Below are 19,496 nucleotides of genomic sequence, written 5' to 3' on the forward strand. Positions count from 1 at the left end.
AACAGGCACGTCACAGCAGTCCCTGTGTCTTTCTTTCCATGGAGTGAGTGCCTAGTTTGGACTCTCCCACTGCACCTGCACTAGGAAGCAATGCTGGGTCACGGCTCCTCTCCAGGGTTTTTCCGCACTGTCAAACTGTCCGTGTGGTTCAGTTGCACAGTTCAGAGCGACTCCCCAGGGGTGTCCCAATGGTGTCCCAGACCTTGCTCAGGACCAGCCTGGGGTTGGCAGGGGCAGGGCCATCTCTAACAGATATAGCGGGTGCAATTACCCTGTTCGGGAGGGCGAAATGTAGAACTACAAGAACACAGCCTATGCTGCACCTCAAGGACAACACAGAGATCCTGGCCCTTCTCGTGGATGAGAACAAGGACTAGAGAGCCAAACTCCTTTCTCTGTAGAGTTATGGCCCTCTGACCTTCTCTGGATGTACACCTCCAGGTGTGCTTCACCTCACCAGCCTTTGGCTGTTTAACCACGCCTTAGTTTCCCTCTTAGTAAAGGAACAGAAACAGCACCCTCTAGTGGGCCATCTAAAATAGATGGGGCGAGTCACTAACAGGAGACTACTGTTGCCATGCACTAATTAAAAAGGGAGCCAGAAGACTCAGTCAGACACCTTCCTTCCCCCAGCTAAACTTGGGCGACATGGGTCTCACTTTATGTGATTTTGCCTCTGCCCAGTTAACTGAGTCCTAGGACAAGGCATTGCAATGTGCACGGTGTCAGTGAAACACGTACACTTACTGGTACAAATGTACTAATGCAGTTACCTGTGCCTTTTTGAATCGATTCACTCCTGAATAATTACCTCTGCAGAGGGAAAATCATGGGGCGGTAGGGGAGGGAGGAAGGGAGGGGCGAAAGGCGTGGTCTAGAGGAATATAGAAGAGTGGAGGTGGGAGGCCGAACACCGCGCACTCAGGGACAAAATGGCTGCCCGTGGGCGCCCTCAGGGGCTCGAACCCCCTGGGCCCTGCCCCGCGCGCGCCGGGACCGGGGGCTCGTTCGCGGGTCCTGCCCGTGCCCGCTGCGGGTTCCGGCTGGTGCCGCCTCTCGCCTGGAGGGATTGGGGCTGGGATCGGGACCGCCGCGGGCGGGAGGAGCCGCTCCGAGGTGAGCGCTGGTGCCGAGTCCGGCGCTGCCGCTCCCGCTCCGGCCATAGCGGCGCTGGGATCCCACCAGGGAACGGGACACGGTTCCGCTGGGGCCGGGGGAGCCGGGGCTGCGACAGGGCACGGGCACGGGAGAGCGGCGGCGGTTCCGTCGTGCCTCCGATGCTCTGTGAGCCCGAGCAGCTGCCCGTCTGTTTCTGTGTCCGTGTGTCCATCGGGCAGCACCGTGAGCACCCCTGGCCCAGGAACTGGCACTGACCGTGCCGCGGGTCGGGCACAGGCTGGTCCCAGCTCTGCCTTCAGCTCTCCCTTCCCTCCACGCCCTCAGAACTCACGGAATTTCAAACAGCGACTTTTTACCCTCCAATTAATAAAGTGCAGCTTGTCTGACAGCACCTGCCAGGTTCGATCCGACCCTCTCCTTCCTCTCCCCTCATTGCTCTGGAACTCACACTCCCCAGTGGCAAAACCCATGTTTGTGGAAGTCCAGTTGAAATATTTAATCTTTATTTCCACATGGGGAGGGTCCTTTATTTCCACAGGGCCCTGCCACGTGAGTCAAAGCAGGGAAAGACTTGGGATGTTGAAGGTTTTATTGTCATGTGCTCCCCAATACACACACAGCATCAGGAGTGGACACCTGACAGACAGAGCAATGAGCTTGGAAGAAAGGAAATCCAAAGGTCCAAGGATTATCTGCACTGGGGGCTGGAAACCTCTGCTGAGCCACTGCCACTCTTCTTTCCTCTGAGGGACCCCACAGGGGCACCAGGATGTTGCCAGAATTGGATCTTCGGGGCCCCAATCACTTCACAGCATTAAATGGGTCGGTCCTGGGAATTCCTTACAGGGGGGCAGCAATTGCATGTGAAACTTTAATAGCCCACTGAGAAATGAGAGGCCTGTGACAAAACCCTGTCATCTTTTTAAAGAATACAAATCAACCATTTCTCTACAGCAGTTTAGTAGCTTAAATTTCCATTCTGTCCCTACAACACAGCATCTAATTCCATCTCTGGATTTGATCTTGGCAAAAAAAAGAGTCACCTGCCCTCGGCGTAAATATTTAGTACATAAAATACTGTCAAGAAATCCACTTTTTAATAAATATCTGTAGCTCTCACTCCCCTATACAAGTCCTTTACAGCAATGGGCCGGAGGGAGCGTGGCCGGTGGGGCTGAGACAAGGTGGGGATTGGCATAAATTAATGATTGCAGTCGGATGCGCCGTGCTCGGGGAGGTTTGGAGGTGAACCATGCTGGAAAGAAACATCTCTCAGGCCTTGAAATCCATGCTTCCTGTCAGGAAAAAAATCCTCTCTTTGAAGTCTCGGCGGTGCCTGTTCTGCCTCTGGGTGCTGGTTCAGCACGGACGTGGGGAGCAGCTGGGAACCCCTTTGGCCTGGGACCAGGACAGCACTCGCAGTATCTACAGGGTTTCCGTATTTCAAAATCAAGCATCGCACTGATGATGCCCCAAACCCCCCAAGCCCCTTGTGCCAGCAGTTTATGTCCTATGCAAATGAAACCCCTCCTTTTATGCTAATGCTGCTTTAAACACCAGCCCCTTGGAATGTCCATGGAGCAGAACAACACAGGTAAACAGTTGTGTGACAGCACAAAACTCTTATGATAACCCTGATTTCCTGCCCTGTCCAGGATTTACTCAATGGCTGCAAAGGTGCTTGTGCAACATCCCTTTCCAGGGATAGATGAGCCAAACAAGTCCTGAGGGCTCCCTTGGTCCATGGCAAAGGTGTTTTGTCAAGTGTTGCTGTCTGGTCCCGCCTGCAGTGGGGTGTTTCCTCCAGGTGAGTGTTTGGAACCCAAAATCATGGGGGAGGGTGAGGTCAGGGCTGCCTTTGGGCCCAGACTGGACGGAGCCCTCAGCGACTCCTACTCCCTGCCAGGAATGTTATTTGGGTTTCCTCTGTGCATCCCAGCTGGGAAGGGAACACAGGGCAGGAGGAGGCCGGAGCAACAGAAAGTGAACCAGCACTTCTTGTCCTTTGTATATCCAGGGGACGAGCTGTGCCCTGCAGTGTCCTGCCCAGGGCACACAGTGCACTCCAGGTATCCAGAGCTCAGGGAATCCCCCCCGGAGTGCCCAACAAAGCCCCGTTTCCATGGCTGTCCTCCAAAAGCCTTCCCGTTCATCGATCCACAGGACCGGCCCTTGGAGGCCATCGCTTCCCAAGGTGCTCCTCGCTGTTCCCGGAGGTCCTGGCTGGTGCAGGAGCCCCTGCTGCCATGTTCTCCACTGGCACTGGAGGCAGAGCCCTTCGAGGACCAAGGCTGCTACTGTTGGCAGGGGCCTGGTGCAGCAAAGCCAAGAGCCGGGAAGTCTTCCCAGCCAGAGGAGCTCTCCGGTGTGGAACACCGGTGCCTTTAGGCTCGGGGCTGGAGGGTGGGATGTGCCACTCAGCCTCCTCTGTCGCCGGAGGCAGCCGGCCCAGGGAACTGCTCCTGGGCAGGAGCTGAGCCCGGGGGGGCACCGCAGGGGTGGGCACTGGTGGAGCCCTCGGCAGGCTGCCCGGATCCAACGGTGTGTCCCTCTCGGTCCCGGCAGCTCCAGGAGGTGGGAAGGTGCTGCTGCGCTGCCCGCAGGATTCACAGCACAGCTTGTGGTAGCCAGGGATGGAGCAGTACCGGGCCAGCACTTCCATCTGGCAGAAGATGGATTTGTCTCCCAGGCAGGGCTCGTCTGCAAAACAAACATCCTGGGGATGGGAACCCAGCCATGGGCACTGGGATGCCCTGGCAGCACTCAGATGGGCACAGATAAAGGTCTGCCCACGGCTCCTCAGCCATGGATGGCTCTGAATAGGCACCCTGAGAAGCTCTGCCCTGGACAGACCCCACCAACACTCCAAAAATACCCCAAAAAACCCGCTGGCAGCACGTTGTGTTTGCAAGGAACTCAAGACAGCAATTCCCAGTGCCAAACCTCCTAGAGCTCCCACACGCCAGCCAGGTACATCCTACCCACCCCAAATCCCTGCCCTTTAAGCCTGAAGACATCATCCAGCAGCAGCATTAAAGCCAAGGGAACCTTCACTCACAAAAATTAAATCCCAAGCAAGAGCCTTTGGAGATGCCTTAAAATAAAAGATTATTGTTGCATAAAGTTCTGTTTGGATGAAGTTTGGAGTTTCCCAGGGACCAACTGGAAGTGCAGAACTAATGGAAAGTGTTACCAGATGGGTCAGACCTGAGGTGCTCTGAAAGCAGGCATGTGCATCCCTTTCCTTTGGGAAAAGAACTTCGAGAGGCCACTCCCGAGGCTCTGAAATGAAATCAGCTTCCTGCATGAAGCAACGTCCTCACCTGTGCACAGGTGCTGCCTCACCATGTGCTAGGAGTGTGTACAGCCACCACCTTCTCCTGATTTAAAATACCAACTGTAGCCTGACATCGAGGGGGTGAAAATCAGCTGAATTCCAGGGAAGTCGGTACCAAGTTCCCCACAGGGACATCAGTGGGGCTTGGGGACGACGGTTATAATTAGCAGATCCTATGGAATATAAACCTGTCCTTGTCCTGATCCCAATGAGCTTCCTTGAATCCTTTGCTGGTTCCTGACAAACCTGGCATTAAAGCAGCAGCTCTTCAGGGGAATATCCGTGCTCCATGAGGCACTGTGAGGCTATTCCAGCAGGCATTCAGCATGGAATTCTGGGCTATAGGTATAATTCCTCTAAAGTAGCAAAGCTGGTACTGAAACCCAAATCTTGGCACCACATAGAAAACAATGTTTTTCCTGCTGCTGCATCAGTGAAAACACCTGGGCTGGGAAATTTTGGCAGTCAAATGTGCAGAATTCTATAAATCGCAGCAACCAGCATCACCCCAAAACAACAAACCAAGTCCCAACCAATTCCTTTTGCCTTTCCATAGTGACAGTGACCCTTATTTGGTCCTGTTCTCCCACGGTTCATTTTGGGGTATCAGTTTACACTGGTTTAGATTCCATGACTCCGCCCACAGGGCAGAGATTTGCAGTTGTGCTTTTCTACTTCCAGCAGGTTCTGAAGCAAGTCATATACTCACATAATCCTTTTTTTTTTTTACTTTTTAGGTGAATTCTGCACAACTCAGTCCCCCATTCCCTATCCTGGCCAGGCTGGTGGGCAGCAGCTGGATCTGTTCTGGCAGAGAACACCCTGTACCTGCCAAGAGCTCTGGCTGTTTTTCCTACCAGCTCCTGATCAGTGTCAGGGCCACCGTGAGGGAGTTAAAATCCAGATAAACCCCAAATCCTACAGAGTGAATAATCCAAAGGAAGAAATGCATTGTTGTCCTAAAAAGCTTAAAAATCTGCTAAAAATTCTATGAGAACAATATAATGGGATTCCCTGGAACCCTATTAATGCTCTTGGTTCCATTTCTTCTGTATTTTTATTCCCTCAATTAGCAGCTTGTAGAACTTCTCCTGGAATTTAGAGGTCGAGAAGGGTTTGCTTTGGATGGACTTTCACCTCTGGCCCCAATTTGTGCAAGCACAACTTGGGCTAATGCAGTTAAACCCTTTTTGTGCACATGTACAGGAGAGATCCCGGTGTAGAGAAGCACCGACCGCCCAGAGCTGTGACGTCCAGAATGTGCCAGACCGAACACAGGAAAAAAACTGGATTCTGTGCCTGACCCCACTCCCAGCACTGTGCTCTGCAGGCAGGAACTGTTCCCCCCACTGCAGCCCTTCCACCCATTCTCTTACCGTCACAGGGAGCGAGCTGGCAAACCCTCACGGACTCGGGCCGCTCCCCGTCGCACCGGTCCCCAGCACGGCACAGGACCTGCCGGCTCTCGGTCCCCTCCCCGCAGGTCACTGAGCACTGCCAGACACAGAGGGGACAGCTTAGGACTGACCACACAGATGAACTGAGGTCTTCCCTCCAAAATAGTCATTGTACCTTACAGAGGAACTCAAGTTTTACCCGAAAATTTTCCCTACCTGTCCACTACCGATTATCTCACTTTTACCACCAAATGTTCATTCTCTGCCCTGGAGAGGCAGATTTTCCACAGATGTCCACTACTGATTACATCGTTTTTACCTCAAATTATTTATTTATTTTCTACCATGTCATTACCTCAAATTTAACCCTAAAAATTTCCCTACCTGTGCACTACTGATTGCCTTAGTTTACCTCACAGTAGTCATTCTGTGTTCTATAGACTACCTCAAGTTTAATTCAAAAGTTATCCCTCCTACTGACTACTTCATTTTTACCTCACAATATTTGTTTTCTAAACTGGAGATTTCATCAAGTGTTTCCCTCCTCAGAATTCCCTACCTGTCTGTGACTGACTGCCTCAGTTTACCTCAAAGTGTCCCTTCTCTCCCCTAGAGATCACCTCAGACTTTCCTGCCAAATTTTTTTCCCTCATTTTTACCTCAAAATATTCATTCTCTACTCTTAGATTATTTCAGGTTTAATCCCCCAAAACTTCCCTAACTGTCCACATCTGATTACTTCATTTTTACCTTAAAATATTTGTTTTCTACCCTGGAGATTACCTCAAATTTGACCCCTCAAAATTTCCTGATATGTTCAATACTGATTACTCGAGCTTACCTCAAGATGTTCAGCCTCTCCCTAGGGATTGTCTCAGATTTTAGCCCCAAAAGTTTCCCTACCTGTGCAGTACTGATTGCCTCAGTTTACCTCAAAAATGTTCCTTCTCTGCACTACAGACTACCTCAAGTGCACTCTAAAATAATTTTCCCTCCCGGTCCCCTACTGATTATCTCATTTTTACCTCAAAATGTTCATTCTTTGCCCTACAGATTATTTCAAGTTTTACCCCCAGAAATTTCCCTCCCTTTTCATGACTGACTGCCTCAGTTTACCTCAGTGTGTTCATTCTCTCCCCTAGAGATTACTGAGCACTGCCAGACACTGAGGGGCAGTTCAGGACATTCCGTGTCACAGCACTGTGCACAGTGCAGTGTCCCAGCCAGCCCCTGGCACCACTGCCCACCTGGGACCAAGGTCCAGCTTTCCAAGGCGCAGGACACGGTGCCCGGTTGCAGGACCGGCGGCTCTCAGGGCGATCCCCGCTGCAGAACTTGGCATGGACGGAGCGGTTGGTGCCGTCGGGAAGAGGCTGGATGCAGCGCACCGTGCGCAGCTGGTAACCAGAATTCCCACAGGTTTTGGTGCAGTGTTCCCACTCATCTGCTGCCCAGCTAAAAGGAAAATGGAGTCAGATACCATCATACCTGTTGTCTGGCTGTGTCTGCCCCATCCCTGGAAGTGTCCAAAGCTAGGCTGGATGGGGCTTGGAGCAACGCGGTCTAGTGGAAGGTGTCCCTGCCAATGGCAGGGGAGTGGAATGAGATGGGCTTTAAGGTCCTTTCCAACCCAAACCATTCCAAGGTTTTATGATATAAATGTATATATATGTGTGTGTATATATATATTTAAAATATACTAAAACCAGCCAGTCAGATCAGTACCCATTCTTACACAGGTAGAAATTCCCCTACGTATTTCCTCCAGGAAATATATCCTCCTACATATATCCTCCAGGCCGGAAAGCCGTCAGCATCCCACCAGATTCATCCCACCCAACGTGGCTGGAGCAATCCCTGCTCTCTGTGCCTGGCTGCACTCACAGGGGCTCCGTGCACTCCTGCAGGTTGCACATCCTACGGATGGGCTTTGGCTTTTTGCTGCCTTCACAGAAGCTGCGATGAACCATCTTGTTGTCACTCTTCCTGCGGCACCCGTATTTGGTGTACTGGAACCCTGGGAAACGTGTCAGAGAAATCAGGAAAACCACATCCTTGTCAGAATGTTTGGTTAAATAGGAGTTTCCTGGCCTGTTAAATGGGTTTACAAGACAATATATTTTGGGGTTTGCATTGCCCATTCTTTGCCTAAGAGCCATGGACACACCATGAATACAGGGAACGCTCAGGAGCATCAGTGTCTGAGTCTGGACTTCCAAAGTGGCTTTGGGGGCTGAATTTAAACACCTAAAAAGGCCTTTTCCTTCCTAAGCTGGAAGTGTGACACTTGGGAACAATCAGGCACTTCAGGCAGTTAACAGCTTGTGCTGCTGTTAAAAAAGGAAGGCCAAGAATCCTAAATCATTCCCTTCCCCCAGTTTTTTCTGTAATTTGTCCCTTGTTACAGGTGCCCCATCCCTTGCTCACCTCCACCACAGGGTTTGGAGCACTGGGACCAGCTCTTCAAGGCCCACTCAAAGGTGTCTGTGTCCTCCCGCAGCACGTTGTTGCTGTGGATGGTCGGCACCGAATCCTCGTGGATGATGTATTTGTAAGTCAGGCTGGATCTGGTGTCGTTCTCCCGAGGAATGATCTACAAATAACCAGATATAAACCCAGAGCTGTTACTGACTGCTCTGCAAAGCAAAGACACTGGGGTCTGAACGATCCTTAAGATCCTTTCAGACCCCAAGTCCTGTGTTCCCAGGGCTCGACGCGCCACCCACCAGCACCACCACGGCGTCGTGCAGAGGCCCGTCCGTGTGCAGCGTTTCGATGTCGTCCTCGATGCTGTATTCCCACTGCACGCCCAGGTCGATGAAGGATCGGGATCTGGCCTCCTCCCCTTTCCCGTTCAGGATATAGTGTCCTGTAGCCTGGTTCTTGATTGCTGGGAGGAGTGAGAGCACAGCCTGTTGTGCCTCCTCCACAGCAACTGGGGTGGCACTGGGAGGGGTATTTCCATCAAGTTGTGAAAATGCCAGATTTTCCATCCCATTTTAATTTCCTCTACGCACACAGGTGTGTCCCAGATGCTAAAATCCATAAGCAAAGAACTGAGGAACTGGAGCCTGGGTTTGGGTTCCTGCAGCACACCTCAGCAGCCAGGCACAGTGGGGATTACTATGATGATGATTAAGAGCCAATTCATTAGCAATCTGAATCACAGAATGGTTTTGATTGAAAAGGACCTTAAGGATTATCCCATTCCAACACCCATTTAAATATGGACTCCCATTCTTTTCTTCCATACAACTTCTTCCAATACACCATAGTAATAATTAAAGATACTGAATTTGATTCATCCCAGAAGTGCCCATTTCCATGTGACAATCTTTGGTTAGTAAACATGCAAACTCGGGTCAGTTTAATATTCTGGAGGATTTAAATGAGCACTCGGTGCTTGTTTGCTGAAGTGTGAGACTGCAGGACTCAGCCCTGACCATGCCATCTGGAAAGCCCACATTTACCCAACCCCTTCTCTGGGTTCTCTCATCCCTCGGGTTCTCCATCAAGAGTGCCCTGTGCTTCTCTTGGGGGCTCAAACCAAACCTGAGCAGAGAAACACTTACCAAGGAAGTGAGGAGAAGCCTCGTCTTCTTGGATAAACACATGTCGAGCCCCAGGAGGGATATCAAACATCTTAAGGTACCCTTTGGCACGTGCAGGGTCAGTGGAGGCAGCAGGGATGGAAAGAGAAAGGAACAGCCATGGTCAGGAGCGCAGGGCACGGCCCAGCTCTGCTTGCAGGAGAGGGATCCACCAGCAACCGAAGAGCAGGGCTGGGAGACACGGAGCCAATCGGTTTGGAACGTGTGGGACAAGCCCTCCCTGGGCTCTTCTCTTCCAGGGAGAGAAGAGACACCAGTTACAGAACAATTTGCCACTTCCCAGCTAGGATCAGTTTAATATTTACAGCCATGCTGCTACAGGCTGGATCTGTCCACAGCTCAGGTAAAAAGATGTTCCCTGAGTTCCTTGGCACATGAGGGCACAAACACAAATATTCCTCATAACTTTCCCAAATTATTCCTCAGCCAGGCTGTTGGGTTAGAAGCCCTTGCACTGACCCAGTGTGTTTTCTGCCTCCTTTGTCCCAGACAGGAGAACACTGTGACCTCCTCTGGGCAAGGGAAGGGATCCTCTGCTCTTCCCTTAAACAGAACGCTTGGAATTAATGCCCTGGGAGACCAATCCAGTCCTTCCAGTGACTGGGGGTCACTTTACCAGCGTAAAATATAATTTACATTGTGGTCAAATGCATTTACAGCACATCTGGACACATCTGGCCAAGGTGACCAGTCTGTGTAAGTCGGACCAGTGACAATCTGTAGGGGAATTTTAAGTTGCATACTTGCAGATTTCATTTTCCAGAAACTCAAACTCTTTTTGGCACTTCTTGCTTAAATGTTTCCCTGTTGGAAGAGGTCAATTAGTCTTTTTCATGACCAGATTGCCAAAGTTAGAGAAAAGCAATCAGCATTCCCTGAACACCTCCACCACTTCCATATCCACCTGTAGTCAGGGGCTTGATGGGCAGTAGTCTGCCCTGAATGGGATCAAGGGGTGGTGTTAAGCCCATTACTGTCAAAGTTTGAAGGACTCTGGCATTATCCCGTGTCCATGAGTGTGACACAGAGCCCAGAGCCCCAGGAACTCCAGCCAGCTGCAGGCAGATGTTATTCCTACCGAGCTTTTTGGGGGTGCGGGTGAAGGTCCCCTTCACGGTCCGGCAGTGGGAGTCATCCCCGCCGCAGACCCCGCACTGATCCTCGGCCTTGCTGGAGCCAATTTCCTTGTCACAGCCCACTTTCTGCAGAAAAAAGGGAAAGACTGGATATTAGGAGGGAATTCTTCCCTGTGAGGGAGGTGAGGCCCTGGCACAGGTTGCCCAGAGAAGCTGTGGCTGCCCCATCCCTGGAAGTGTCCAAGGCCAGGTTGGATGGGGCTTGGAGCAACCTGGGCTGGTGGAAGGTGTCCCTGCCCATGGCAGGGGGTGGCACTGGATGGCTTTAAGGTCCCTTCCAACCCAAATCAGTCTGGGATTCTATAATATGAAACAATCAGTGGAAGAGAAGTGGAGCATTTCCATGGGACTGGTCTGTGCTGTTCTCCAATTTAATTTAAATCTCCAGGAATTATGAGGAACGCGATGCTGCAAATATGGAATTTAGAGACATCTGCAAAGTCTCTCTCTGCCCTTGAGCTGTTCCCATTGGTTGTCTCTGGGGCAGCTGCCACTCACCACACATTCCCCACGGACACAGATGCTGTAGGGATCCTTGTAGGAACAGCGAGTCCCATCATGCACCGGCTGCTTCATGTGAGCCACATCCCCGGTTTCCCTGGACTGGCAGTACAGGTGACATCTCTTGGGAGCTGTGGAGCCAGGGAAGAGAAGGAACTGCATGGATGGACAGTGACCCAGGTGCGCTCCCGAAAAATATCCCGCTGACAGAGCAAGGAGTAAGAAAGGACAGGCAGGTTTGGGAATGGGGACGGGGGCAGAGCAGTGGGACAGGGTGGTTTGGGGAGGAACAACTGGGGAATTTGGGGGGGATGGGGAAGTTTGGGTGGGATGCGGAGGTCTGGGGAGGAAACCCGGGGATTTATGGTAAAACTCGTGGTCAATTTTAGATATAAATGGGCAATTCTGGAGTCATAAAGGTGAATTTTAGGGATAAACTGGGGAATTTGGGGGTAAAACTGGGGATTTGAGAGTAAAATTGGGGACTAAAATTGGAAATTAGGACAAACTTTATGATTTTGGACGTAATTCTGCAATTTTGGGGCAAAAAGGTCAATTTTGGGAATAAAGGGGCATGTTTAGGGGGAAATGGGGGATTTAAAAGTAAAAAGGGCAAATCTGGGTTAGAGGGAAATTGGAGGTTAAAATCAGGGATTTAGGGCAAATCTTGTGATTTTTAGACATAACTGAAGAACTTAGGGTCAAAAGTGTCAATTTTAGGGATAAACGGGCAATTTTGCGTGGGAAATGAGTAATTTAGGTTAAAAATTGGAAATCCAGGTCAGAGTAGGGAATCTGGGGGTTAAAATCTGGGCTTTAGGGCCAAACTGGTGATTTTCAGATAAAACAAACAGAGGGGGTAGTGGGGAGAAACCAACTAATTTGCTTTTCTGTGAGTTCCAGGCCTGTCCCTGCGATATCCAGGCCAAGGGGAATGGCTTCAAACCCTTTCAAGTGGCAGTAAAGGCTCAGAGCAGGACGCACGGTCGGGGTGCTCGTAGGGCAGCCAGTGGTGCCGGCTGCCCCGGAACTCCAGGTGGGAATTGCGCTGCTGGCACTGCTGTGCCCTGAAGTCCTCAAAGTGCTTCGGACACTCCTCGGTGCTGCACAGCTGGAACTCAAAATTGACCCCGGCGCAGTCGTCACCTCCGTTGATGGGCCTGGGAGGAGAAAACATTCCAGAGATTCTCATTAGGGAGAAATTCTTCCTTGTGAGGGGAGTAAGGCTCTGTTTAGGTGAAATTTAACTTATGGAGCCCTCATCTTTCAGAAAATCAGATTTATTTTCAGGTAATTTAAGCCTGGCTCCTGAGATAACTTTTCAGGTTAAAATTGTAGCCTTTCCCATAGTTCCTTCGAGAGTGGGCCCCACAGTTCCAGTGGGGTTCTGAGCACCCTGGGGGGCTTGGTACTCTTTCTGACAATTTCCAGGGTGACCAATACATATTATTTACAACATCGCCCTCTGCATGATGTGTGCACCCACTTCTATTACATTCCAAGGCTTGCTTCCCATTTAATTCTTTACAGAGCCCAAACCCCCTAGAAATATGTCACATGAAAAAAAATAAAGAAAACTCCATGTACTCTTAATACAGCTCTGGTGTATAGTTAATAATAATTAATGTAATATAGCTCTACTGTATTTTAAAAAAAAAAGTATATGATTATATCTAGTGGAAGCTGTCCCTGTCTAGGGCAGGTTTGGAATTGGATGGGCTTTAAGGTCCCTTCCAACCCAAACCATTACATGATTCTATGATTCTGTGAAATTCTTTGATTCCACGAAAATGATCCAATTTCCAGGGTCTTGAACAGAATCTCCACCCGAACCCTAAGTACCATTTCAAATGGCCCCTCCCTGGACGCCCAGGAGGGTGCAACCCCCAGACCTACATTGGGTTGTTGCACTGGCGCGTGCGGAAGCGAACCCCAGTTCCACAGGTCCGGGAGCAGGAGCCAAACTTGGTCCAGGGTCCCCAGTGTCCATCCTGCTTCAGCTGGTTGGTGTTCTTCCACATGCAGTGACCTTTGTAGCACCACTGAGGGAATTGGGGCAGGAAACAGGTGAGAACAGACAAAAAACCCAAATCAAACACATCATCACAGTACAGGAACATTTTGCTGCTGCCTAGGGCACACTCAGATGGTAAAAGTGACTCTCCGATATCCCAAAATACACGGAATTTGCTAAAAAAAGCAGGTATTTGAGTATAATTTTATAACTAAAAATGGATTGGCAGCAGGACACCCACTAATGGGGATATTAAAGAGAAAAATCAAGTGCTACTCCTCAGCCTACACACACGTTTGCCACATGGGGTCTGGACCACAAGCTCTGAGCAGCCACCCCACAGGAATGGCATCATCTGCATCCTTGGATTCCTAAAGACACTTGATGGACACTTTGCAGGAAAGAACCCAAAAAACATAACAAAAGGGTCACAGAATGGGTTACACCTCCATTAGGGTTTCTATGCCCAAAACATGTGACAGCAGACCTTGTACAGCTCACGGAATATCCTAGTGGGAAAGCACAGCTCCCCGTTTTCCCATCCTCTCGCTCAACCCAAGAGAGGCTGAGCAATTCCCTCTGTTTCTGTCTGTGCCCTTCACCTCAGATGAACAACACTATTAGTTTTTCTCCCCAAGCCAAACGTGGTGCAAAGCCCAGACTCACTTTTCCAGGGGCACATTCCGTGCCGTCGAGGGGAGGTCCTTTCTTGGTCTTGCAGAAATAGGGGTTGTCGGGGTGGCTGCACCACAGCTGTTTGCACGGATCAAAGGTTCGGAACTGAAACCCACAAGAGGCGGAAGATGAAATGCAGAACCTGAGGTTACTTAGAGTTTTTGGGATCCAACCCTCTCCGTCAATCCATCTCACACACACCGGTGAGTCCCGTATCTTCAGGGCAGTGCTTATTCCCTCCATCCCCCAGCCCTGAGCCAGTGACGAGAAAGGAGACAGCCAGAAGTGGGAGGAAACTGAGGGGTTTTTTCCTTTTCTTCCTCGGGATCACTCCCACCAGTCTGTGCCACGTGGACTGTGCTGCCACCTACTTGCCCATTATCCTACAGGACTGGGTTCCCCCATAAATATCCCTCTGCTTTTCACAGCTCTGTTTAAACACTCCATTAACTGCCCCCCAATGATTATTATTCAGCTATGACACACTGCAGCTCCCCAGTCAGGCCAGACCCCCCTGGGACGTACCGCTGTGCACATCCTGTAGCCCACGCCGAAGTCGAAGCGGCACTGCTCGTCCATGGAATAGTTGATGCCTGGCAGCTCAGGAAGCTTGGGCCAGTCGTGCTCAAAAGGGTCGTCGAGCAGACAGTCATAAGAGCTGTGGGAAGAGACACAGAAAAAAACCAGCATGAGCAAATGTATACTCCTAATTCCTGCCCCGTCCTGGGAAGTGTCCGCGGCCACGTTGGACGGGGCTTGGAGCAACCTGGTCTAGTGGAAGGTGTCCCTGCCCATGGCAGGGGTTTGAAAACACATGAGTTTTAAGGTCCCTTCCAACCCAAATCATTCTGGGATTCTGTGACAATCAGAGGCCTATTCCAAATCCCACTGGAGTCAGAGGGGTCTTTCCACTGCCTTTCCATCCCCAGCAGATGGGCCGTGGGACAGCCCCCAACAAGCACACAGCGTTCATGGGTTAGAGCCTTTCCAACACAGATTTGAAGGGAAAAAGGACCTGGAAAAACAGGGATCAGAGCCTGGATGCAGCGGGGAGGCCTTACTGGATGTATCTCCTGAGCTCCTGGCCGCTGCAGCGGGACCAGTGGTAGCGGTGGAAGGCGGCCTGCACCAAGGGGGCCATGACACTGCCCATCGCCGTCTCGTCCCCACATCTGTTCCCTTGCCCGTCGTGCTCCATGCCCAGCCTGGAACAAAGAATACCTCTCAGAGCCACTGGGACACAACTGTAAGGAAACAGCTCTCCAAGAGGTGCCAAATCTGACTCGCCAGCACAGGCAGCTGGGGAGGAGACAGCAGTGAAGGACGCACAGTCAGCTCCTGTCTCTGCTGGGCCTCCCAGGTGCCCTCCTGACCTTTCCCTCACCCCAGAGAAAACAAGTTCCCCCTCTCTCTCCCCTTCCTTTCTTCCACCACTTGTCTCTTCATTGCCTCAATCACTGCTGCATTCCCAGGGGATGGAAATAAAACCAGGACAGCTTCCACAGAGCCATTAAACCCAACCCCCCTGGAGCAAGCAGGAGGTGCAGCACCACCTTTTGGTGTGATCTGATTGCAAAAGTTACACTTACACGTGCCCAGTCTCATGAGCAACAACAAAGGCTGACGAAAACCCGTCCTCGTGGTTGAGGGTGCAGCTCCGGACCGGGTGGCACATGCCCGTCACAGGAGCGTATCCTATGGAGAGACACCAGGCCTGAGTCTTGTGCCCAGGACGTGGATTTTAAATGAGACCCCCCAATAAACTTCTTTCTCCTCAGGAAAAGCTAAAATTGCTCTGAGTCCAGGGCAGCCTGCCCAGCTCCTCAGCCTGACCAGTGCCTGCCCTGATACAACCCACACCTGGGGAATCCTGCCCATTAGCATTAGTTCCCTGAGTCCCAAAGATGGATGCAGGTGTCAAAGTGGCTGGGATGTCTATAAACAGAAATCTGCAGTGAAGGATGCAATAATATAAAGGGAAGTGGAACACCAGGTATATCGAATGTTCCCAGTGATCCCTGCACACATAGGAGCTTGGAGAGAGTAAAGAGGTGTTTATTTACAACTCTCAAGTAAAAAAATTAAACCTACAGTTGGATATAAAGGGCAAGGACTCATGGCGAGGTCTCCTTGCTTTTGAACAAGTCTGTGGAACAAACAGCAGGAAGTGCTAACAATGCAATTCCCAATTTTTCCTCTTTTCTGGCAGACGCCAGCCAAGAAACACCGAGCCCAGAGAGCTCTGCTCCAGGTCAGCTGCATTACCTTGCATACCAGCGGGCCCAAAATCTTGCCTGGTTAAGAAGATGGCATGGTCGTGGTGCTCGGCGTGGCCGGGGTCCGCCTTCTGCTGCTGATAGGCCCAGCGGCACACGTTCTCCAGGCTGCGGGAGGGGTTCCCCCTTTCGATCAGGCTGATGGACTGAAGGAGCAACACCTTAGAGCCAGCAGCTCCACCCACAGGCAGGGAATCCACACAGAGGGTGGATTTTCTGCCCAGGAGATGAAGGTGGAGAGCCGGCTCACTGACCTTTGCGTACCCCAACATGATCATTCGGACCAGCACGACGTTGATGTGAACGCCCAGGGACTCGTCGTGGTAAATCTCATTCACCTGAGGGGAAAAGAGGGAAAATTAAAAAGAAAACAACCCACCGATGACACCAAAGGAACTTCCAAGGCCACGGAGTAGTTATTTCAAGTGCTTGTTCCACTACAGTCCTCTCAGAGGAGGATTCAAGTCTCAGATCATTTCCACACATTGAGGAGTGTAGACTCACTTCCCATCACCACATACCCCCTCATATGGAACTTTGGGAAGCACATGTCAAGGTTCCCTTTTAAGTTGCATGGATGAGGGCCCAAAGAAAGGGGACTTGACGTTCAAACGCTGCAAATCACAGAATCCCAGACTGCTTTGGGTTGGAAGAGACCTTAAAGCTCATCCTGTTCCACCTCCCTGCTACGGGCAGGGACACCTTCCACTAGACCAGGTTGCTCGAAGTCCCGTCCAACCCAGCCTGGAACGTTTCCAGTGCTTCTTGTTTTGAAGTGTAGTTTTTTTAGAAAGCAATTAATGCTGCTGCCCTACTTTTTCAAGATCAATTAGAATTCTGTGGTCACTTCTGTACTAGAAAGAGGCCTTGTGGAAGGGAAGTTAGAAAAACAGAATTATGCAGATGGACCAAAAATTGTCCTTCTTTGAGGCCCTTCCCTGTGTCTGGGAAGGTGAGAAATATCCTGGCACCAGAGTGTGAAACATCTGCAGGTCCTCAATGAAGCTCCTCATCCCCCTAAAAACAAAATAAATATTATGCTGTGGGCAACTGGTGAGAAATAAACACTCCTGTTCAGAGGCCGGTGGGTTTGAGCAGGAGTTAGAAGGGTTTCTATTTTTCAGTCTGGCTAAACAGAACTTCCCTCTTCCCCTCAGGGAAAAAGGTCACTGGGAGGTTTCCAGACTGTGGACACGAGGATTTGAGCCTATGGTTTAAACATGCAATCCCTGGGCCTGAGAGCAGTGTCAGCAGGACAGTGGGACAGGGAATGAGCACAGAGCTCAGGCTGCCTGTCCTGTGAAGCAATTATTCCAAAGGTCAGTTATTCCTCTCCTATTTCCTTCCCTTCATGCAGAAGCATCACTCCCACAAAGGGCTGGGCCAGGAAAAACGTTCACAACTTCCCCTGTGCCAAGAGACAACCAGGGAGTTTCCCAGAGACAGGAGTGACTTCCCTGGAGACAAGAAGGACCCTGGAATTGACCTAAGGTTTCAAGTCTTCAAGATTTCCCCATAACCCCCTTTTATCCCATCCTCTGGATGGCTTTGGGCAGCAAGGTGTCAGCTCAACCTGGCTCTGGCCCCACAGCTGCTCCCAGCAGATGGAGCCTCAGGCATGTAAAAAACATGGAAGTGGTTTGGGACATGGATCAGCCCTGCTGCTCACAGAGTTATAAAGGTTTTAAAACTAGAAAGACAGTATTCTGCAATTATATGTAATGGAGCTTTATTGTTGATGTACCATGGGGTATGTGGGGAAAAAGAAATTATTTCCTGAGTTATTCTGGAAAACACATTAGTTGGGTTAAATTCATATAGGGATAATTTTTTCCTCTCAAATTCTAAATTCTCAAATTTAGATTATTTGCAAACCTAAGCAATTATTTAAAAAAAAATTCCAGGAATGAAAAGGTGAGTGTAAAACATACAAGAATCATTCCCATGTCCATCAAGTCATTATTAATGGGAAGCCTATTCCTCATCTCTGTCCTTAGGAGGCTGTTTTTCTTTCCTGAAAAACCTTACGATCCCACAGTTTATAAGACAGATCTTCTACTTGTACTGCCAGGAGGTTTGCTCTGTCAAGAGAGCCATGGGGGGTTTAAAACACTTTTTTCTCTACATGTTTATTTTTTGGCCAGGTTTTCTCTAGAACTGCATTGCAGGAGGAGCTCGGAATTACTAGAAATGGATCAAGTTTACATTTTTTCCTTAATGTTTTTCAACTATTTCCAAATTCTTGGAATTACCCTCGAATGTGTCATGCCCTAGAAAACTACTGTGAAAAAGATGAAAGAAAGGAACATCCTGAGAAGAGAAATCCATATTCAGTAGCAGCCCAAATGATCCCACTGCTAGTTTTCCCAAGCCAGGTGCTCCTACAAAAGCTCCCAAGAGCAGCTCCCATTCCCAAACAATCTGTGGCAGATACTCACGATGTTCATGAGGGTGAGGAGGTAGTTTTGGACGTGTTCTTTGCCATGGAATCTGACGACGGAGTCGTCCACCCCGAGCAGCACCTCGATGTTGTGGTCGTCGTCTCCCGCGTGCCGGCGGCGCCGCAGGGTCTCGTTCAGCTGCTGCTCCACGTGGCCGTGCAGGGAACTCAGTGCCCCCAGGAGGGACCCTGCAAGGACAGTCAGGTATCAGCCCGGTCCTAGTTCCTGTCCCATCCCTGCAAGTGTTCAAGGCCAGGTTGGACGGGGCTTGGAGCAGCCTGTGCCCCTGCGGCTGTTCCTGTGTCCTAGCTGGGAGCATCCCCATTCCCCCACTCTTCCCATAAATTCACAGGGATCTCCCTGCTCTACTAAGCCATCCAAGCAACCAGCATACAGCAGATGAAGAGGAACAGTCCTGCCTTCCACTCGTGGTGTAATGGGGCACTTCTCCCAACAACAGCACAACTTGCAGCCCTTCTCCTCCACGCTGGAATTCATCAATGCCAAGGCTGCAAGTCCACAAAGTGTCCCTTCCCCTGTTTTCAGTGCTCTCAAGAATGCCCACCCTGGGACAGCACACCAGTGGGAAAATCACAGACTAGTTCCACTTCCAAAAGTTGCTGCAGCTGGCGAAGCTGCCAAGCACAGCATCCAAGCAAAACCCAGCTGAGAAGTGAAGCAGTGGGTCCTCTCCCTAACTGCCGTGCCCTGTCCAAAAAATACTGGGTAACACAAGGGGTTGATCCGTTCTCTTGTCTGTTTTCCGTAACCCAGCACTTCAGTGCCTTCAGGGTCAAACAATGAGGATCAATCCCAGGTTACATGTACTGCCAGTAGCTCTGTTTCAAAGGCTGCAGTGTGCATCCACGGCCAAGCACTTAACAGAACACAAGGGGTCTAAATCCATTGAGCCCAATCACTCCTACAGCACTGCCAAGGCCACCACTAACCCATGTCCCCAAATGCCACATCCCCATGGCTTTTAAATC

General features: G+C 50.5%; 1 protein-coding gene across 4 annotated transcripts in view; it reads right to left on the reverse strand.

Moving 5' to 3' along the window:
- Positions 1–1,690: 1,690 nt before the first annotated feature.
- Positions 1,691–19,496, reverse strand: part of ADAMTS3 (ADAM metallopeptidase with thrombospondin type 1 motif 3) — a 97,793-nt gene continuing 79,987 nt past the window's right edge. For all 4 annotated transcript variants that reach the window (XM_032685527.1, XM_032685529.1, XM_032685528.1 and 1 more), the window contains 18 exons: positions 18,505–18,695; positions 16,321–16,404; positions 16,056–16,212; positions 15,380–15,485; positions 14,852–14,995; positions 14,316–14,448; positions 13,782–13,895; positions 12,998–13,143; positions 12,086–12,261; positions 11,099–11,232; positions 10,543–10,666; positions 9,426–9,506; positions 8,580–8,743; positions 8,281–8,446; positions 7,738–7,870; positions 7,101–7,308; positions 5,833–5,950; positions 1,691–3,819 (listed from right to left, as the gene is read on the reverse strand). In XM_032685527.1, the coding sequence (XP_032541418.1) occupies positions 3,269–3,819; positions 5,833–5,950; positions 7,101–7,308; positions 7,738–7,870; positions 8,281–8,446; positions 8,580–8,743; positions 9,426–9,506; positions 10,543–10,666; positions 11,099–11,232; positions 12,086–12,261; positions 12,998–13,143; positions 13,782–13,895; positions 14,316–14,448; positions 14,852–14,995; positions 15,380–15,485; positions 16,056–16,212; positions 16,321–16,404; positions 18,505–18,695 (2,930 nt within the window). In that variant the 3' untranslated portion in view covers positions 1,691–3,268. The remainder of the gene's footprint in view (positions 3,820–5,832; positions 5,951–7,100; positions 7,309–7,737; positions 7,871–8,280; positions 8,447–8,579; positions 8,744–9,425; positions 9,507–10,542; positions 10,667–11,098; positions 11,233–12,085; positions 12,262–12,997; positions 13,144–13,781; positions 13,896–14,315; positions 14,449–14,851; positions 14,996–15,379; positions 15,486–16,055; positions 16,213–16,320; positions 16,405–18,504; positions 18,696–19,496) is intronic.

This window comes from Chiroxiphia lanceolata, chromosome 4 (genome assembly GCF_009829145.1).
Source record: "Chiroxiphia lanceolata isolate bChiLan1 chromosome 4, bChiLan1.pri, whole genome shotgun sequence".
NCBI lineage: Eukaryota > Metazoa > Chordata > Aves > Passeriformes > Pipridae > Chiroxiphia > Chiroxiphia lanceolata.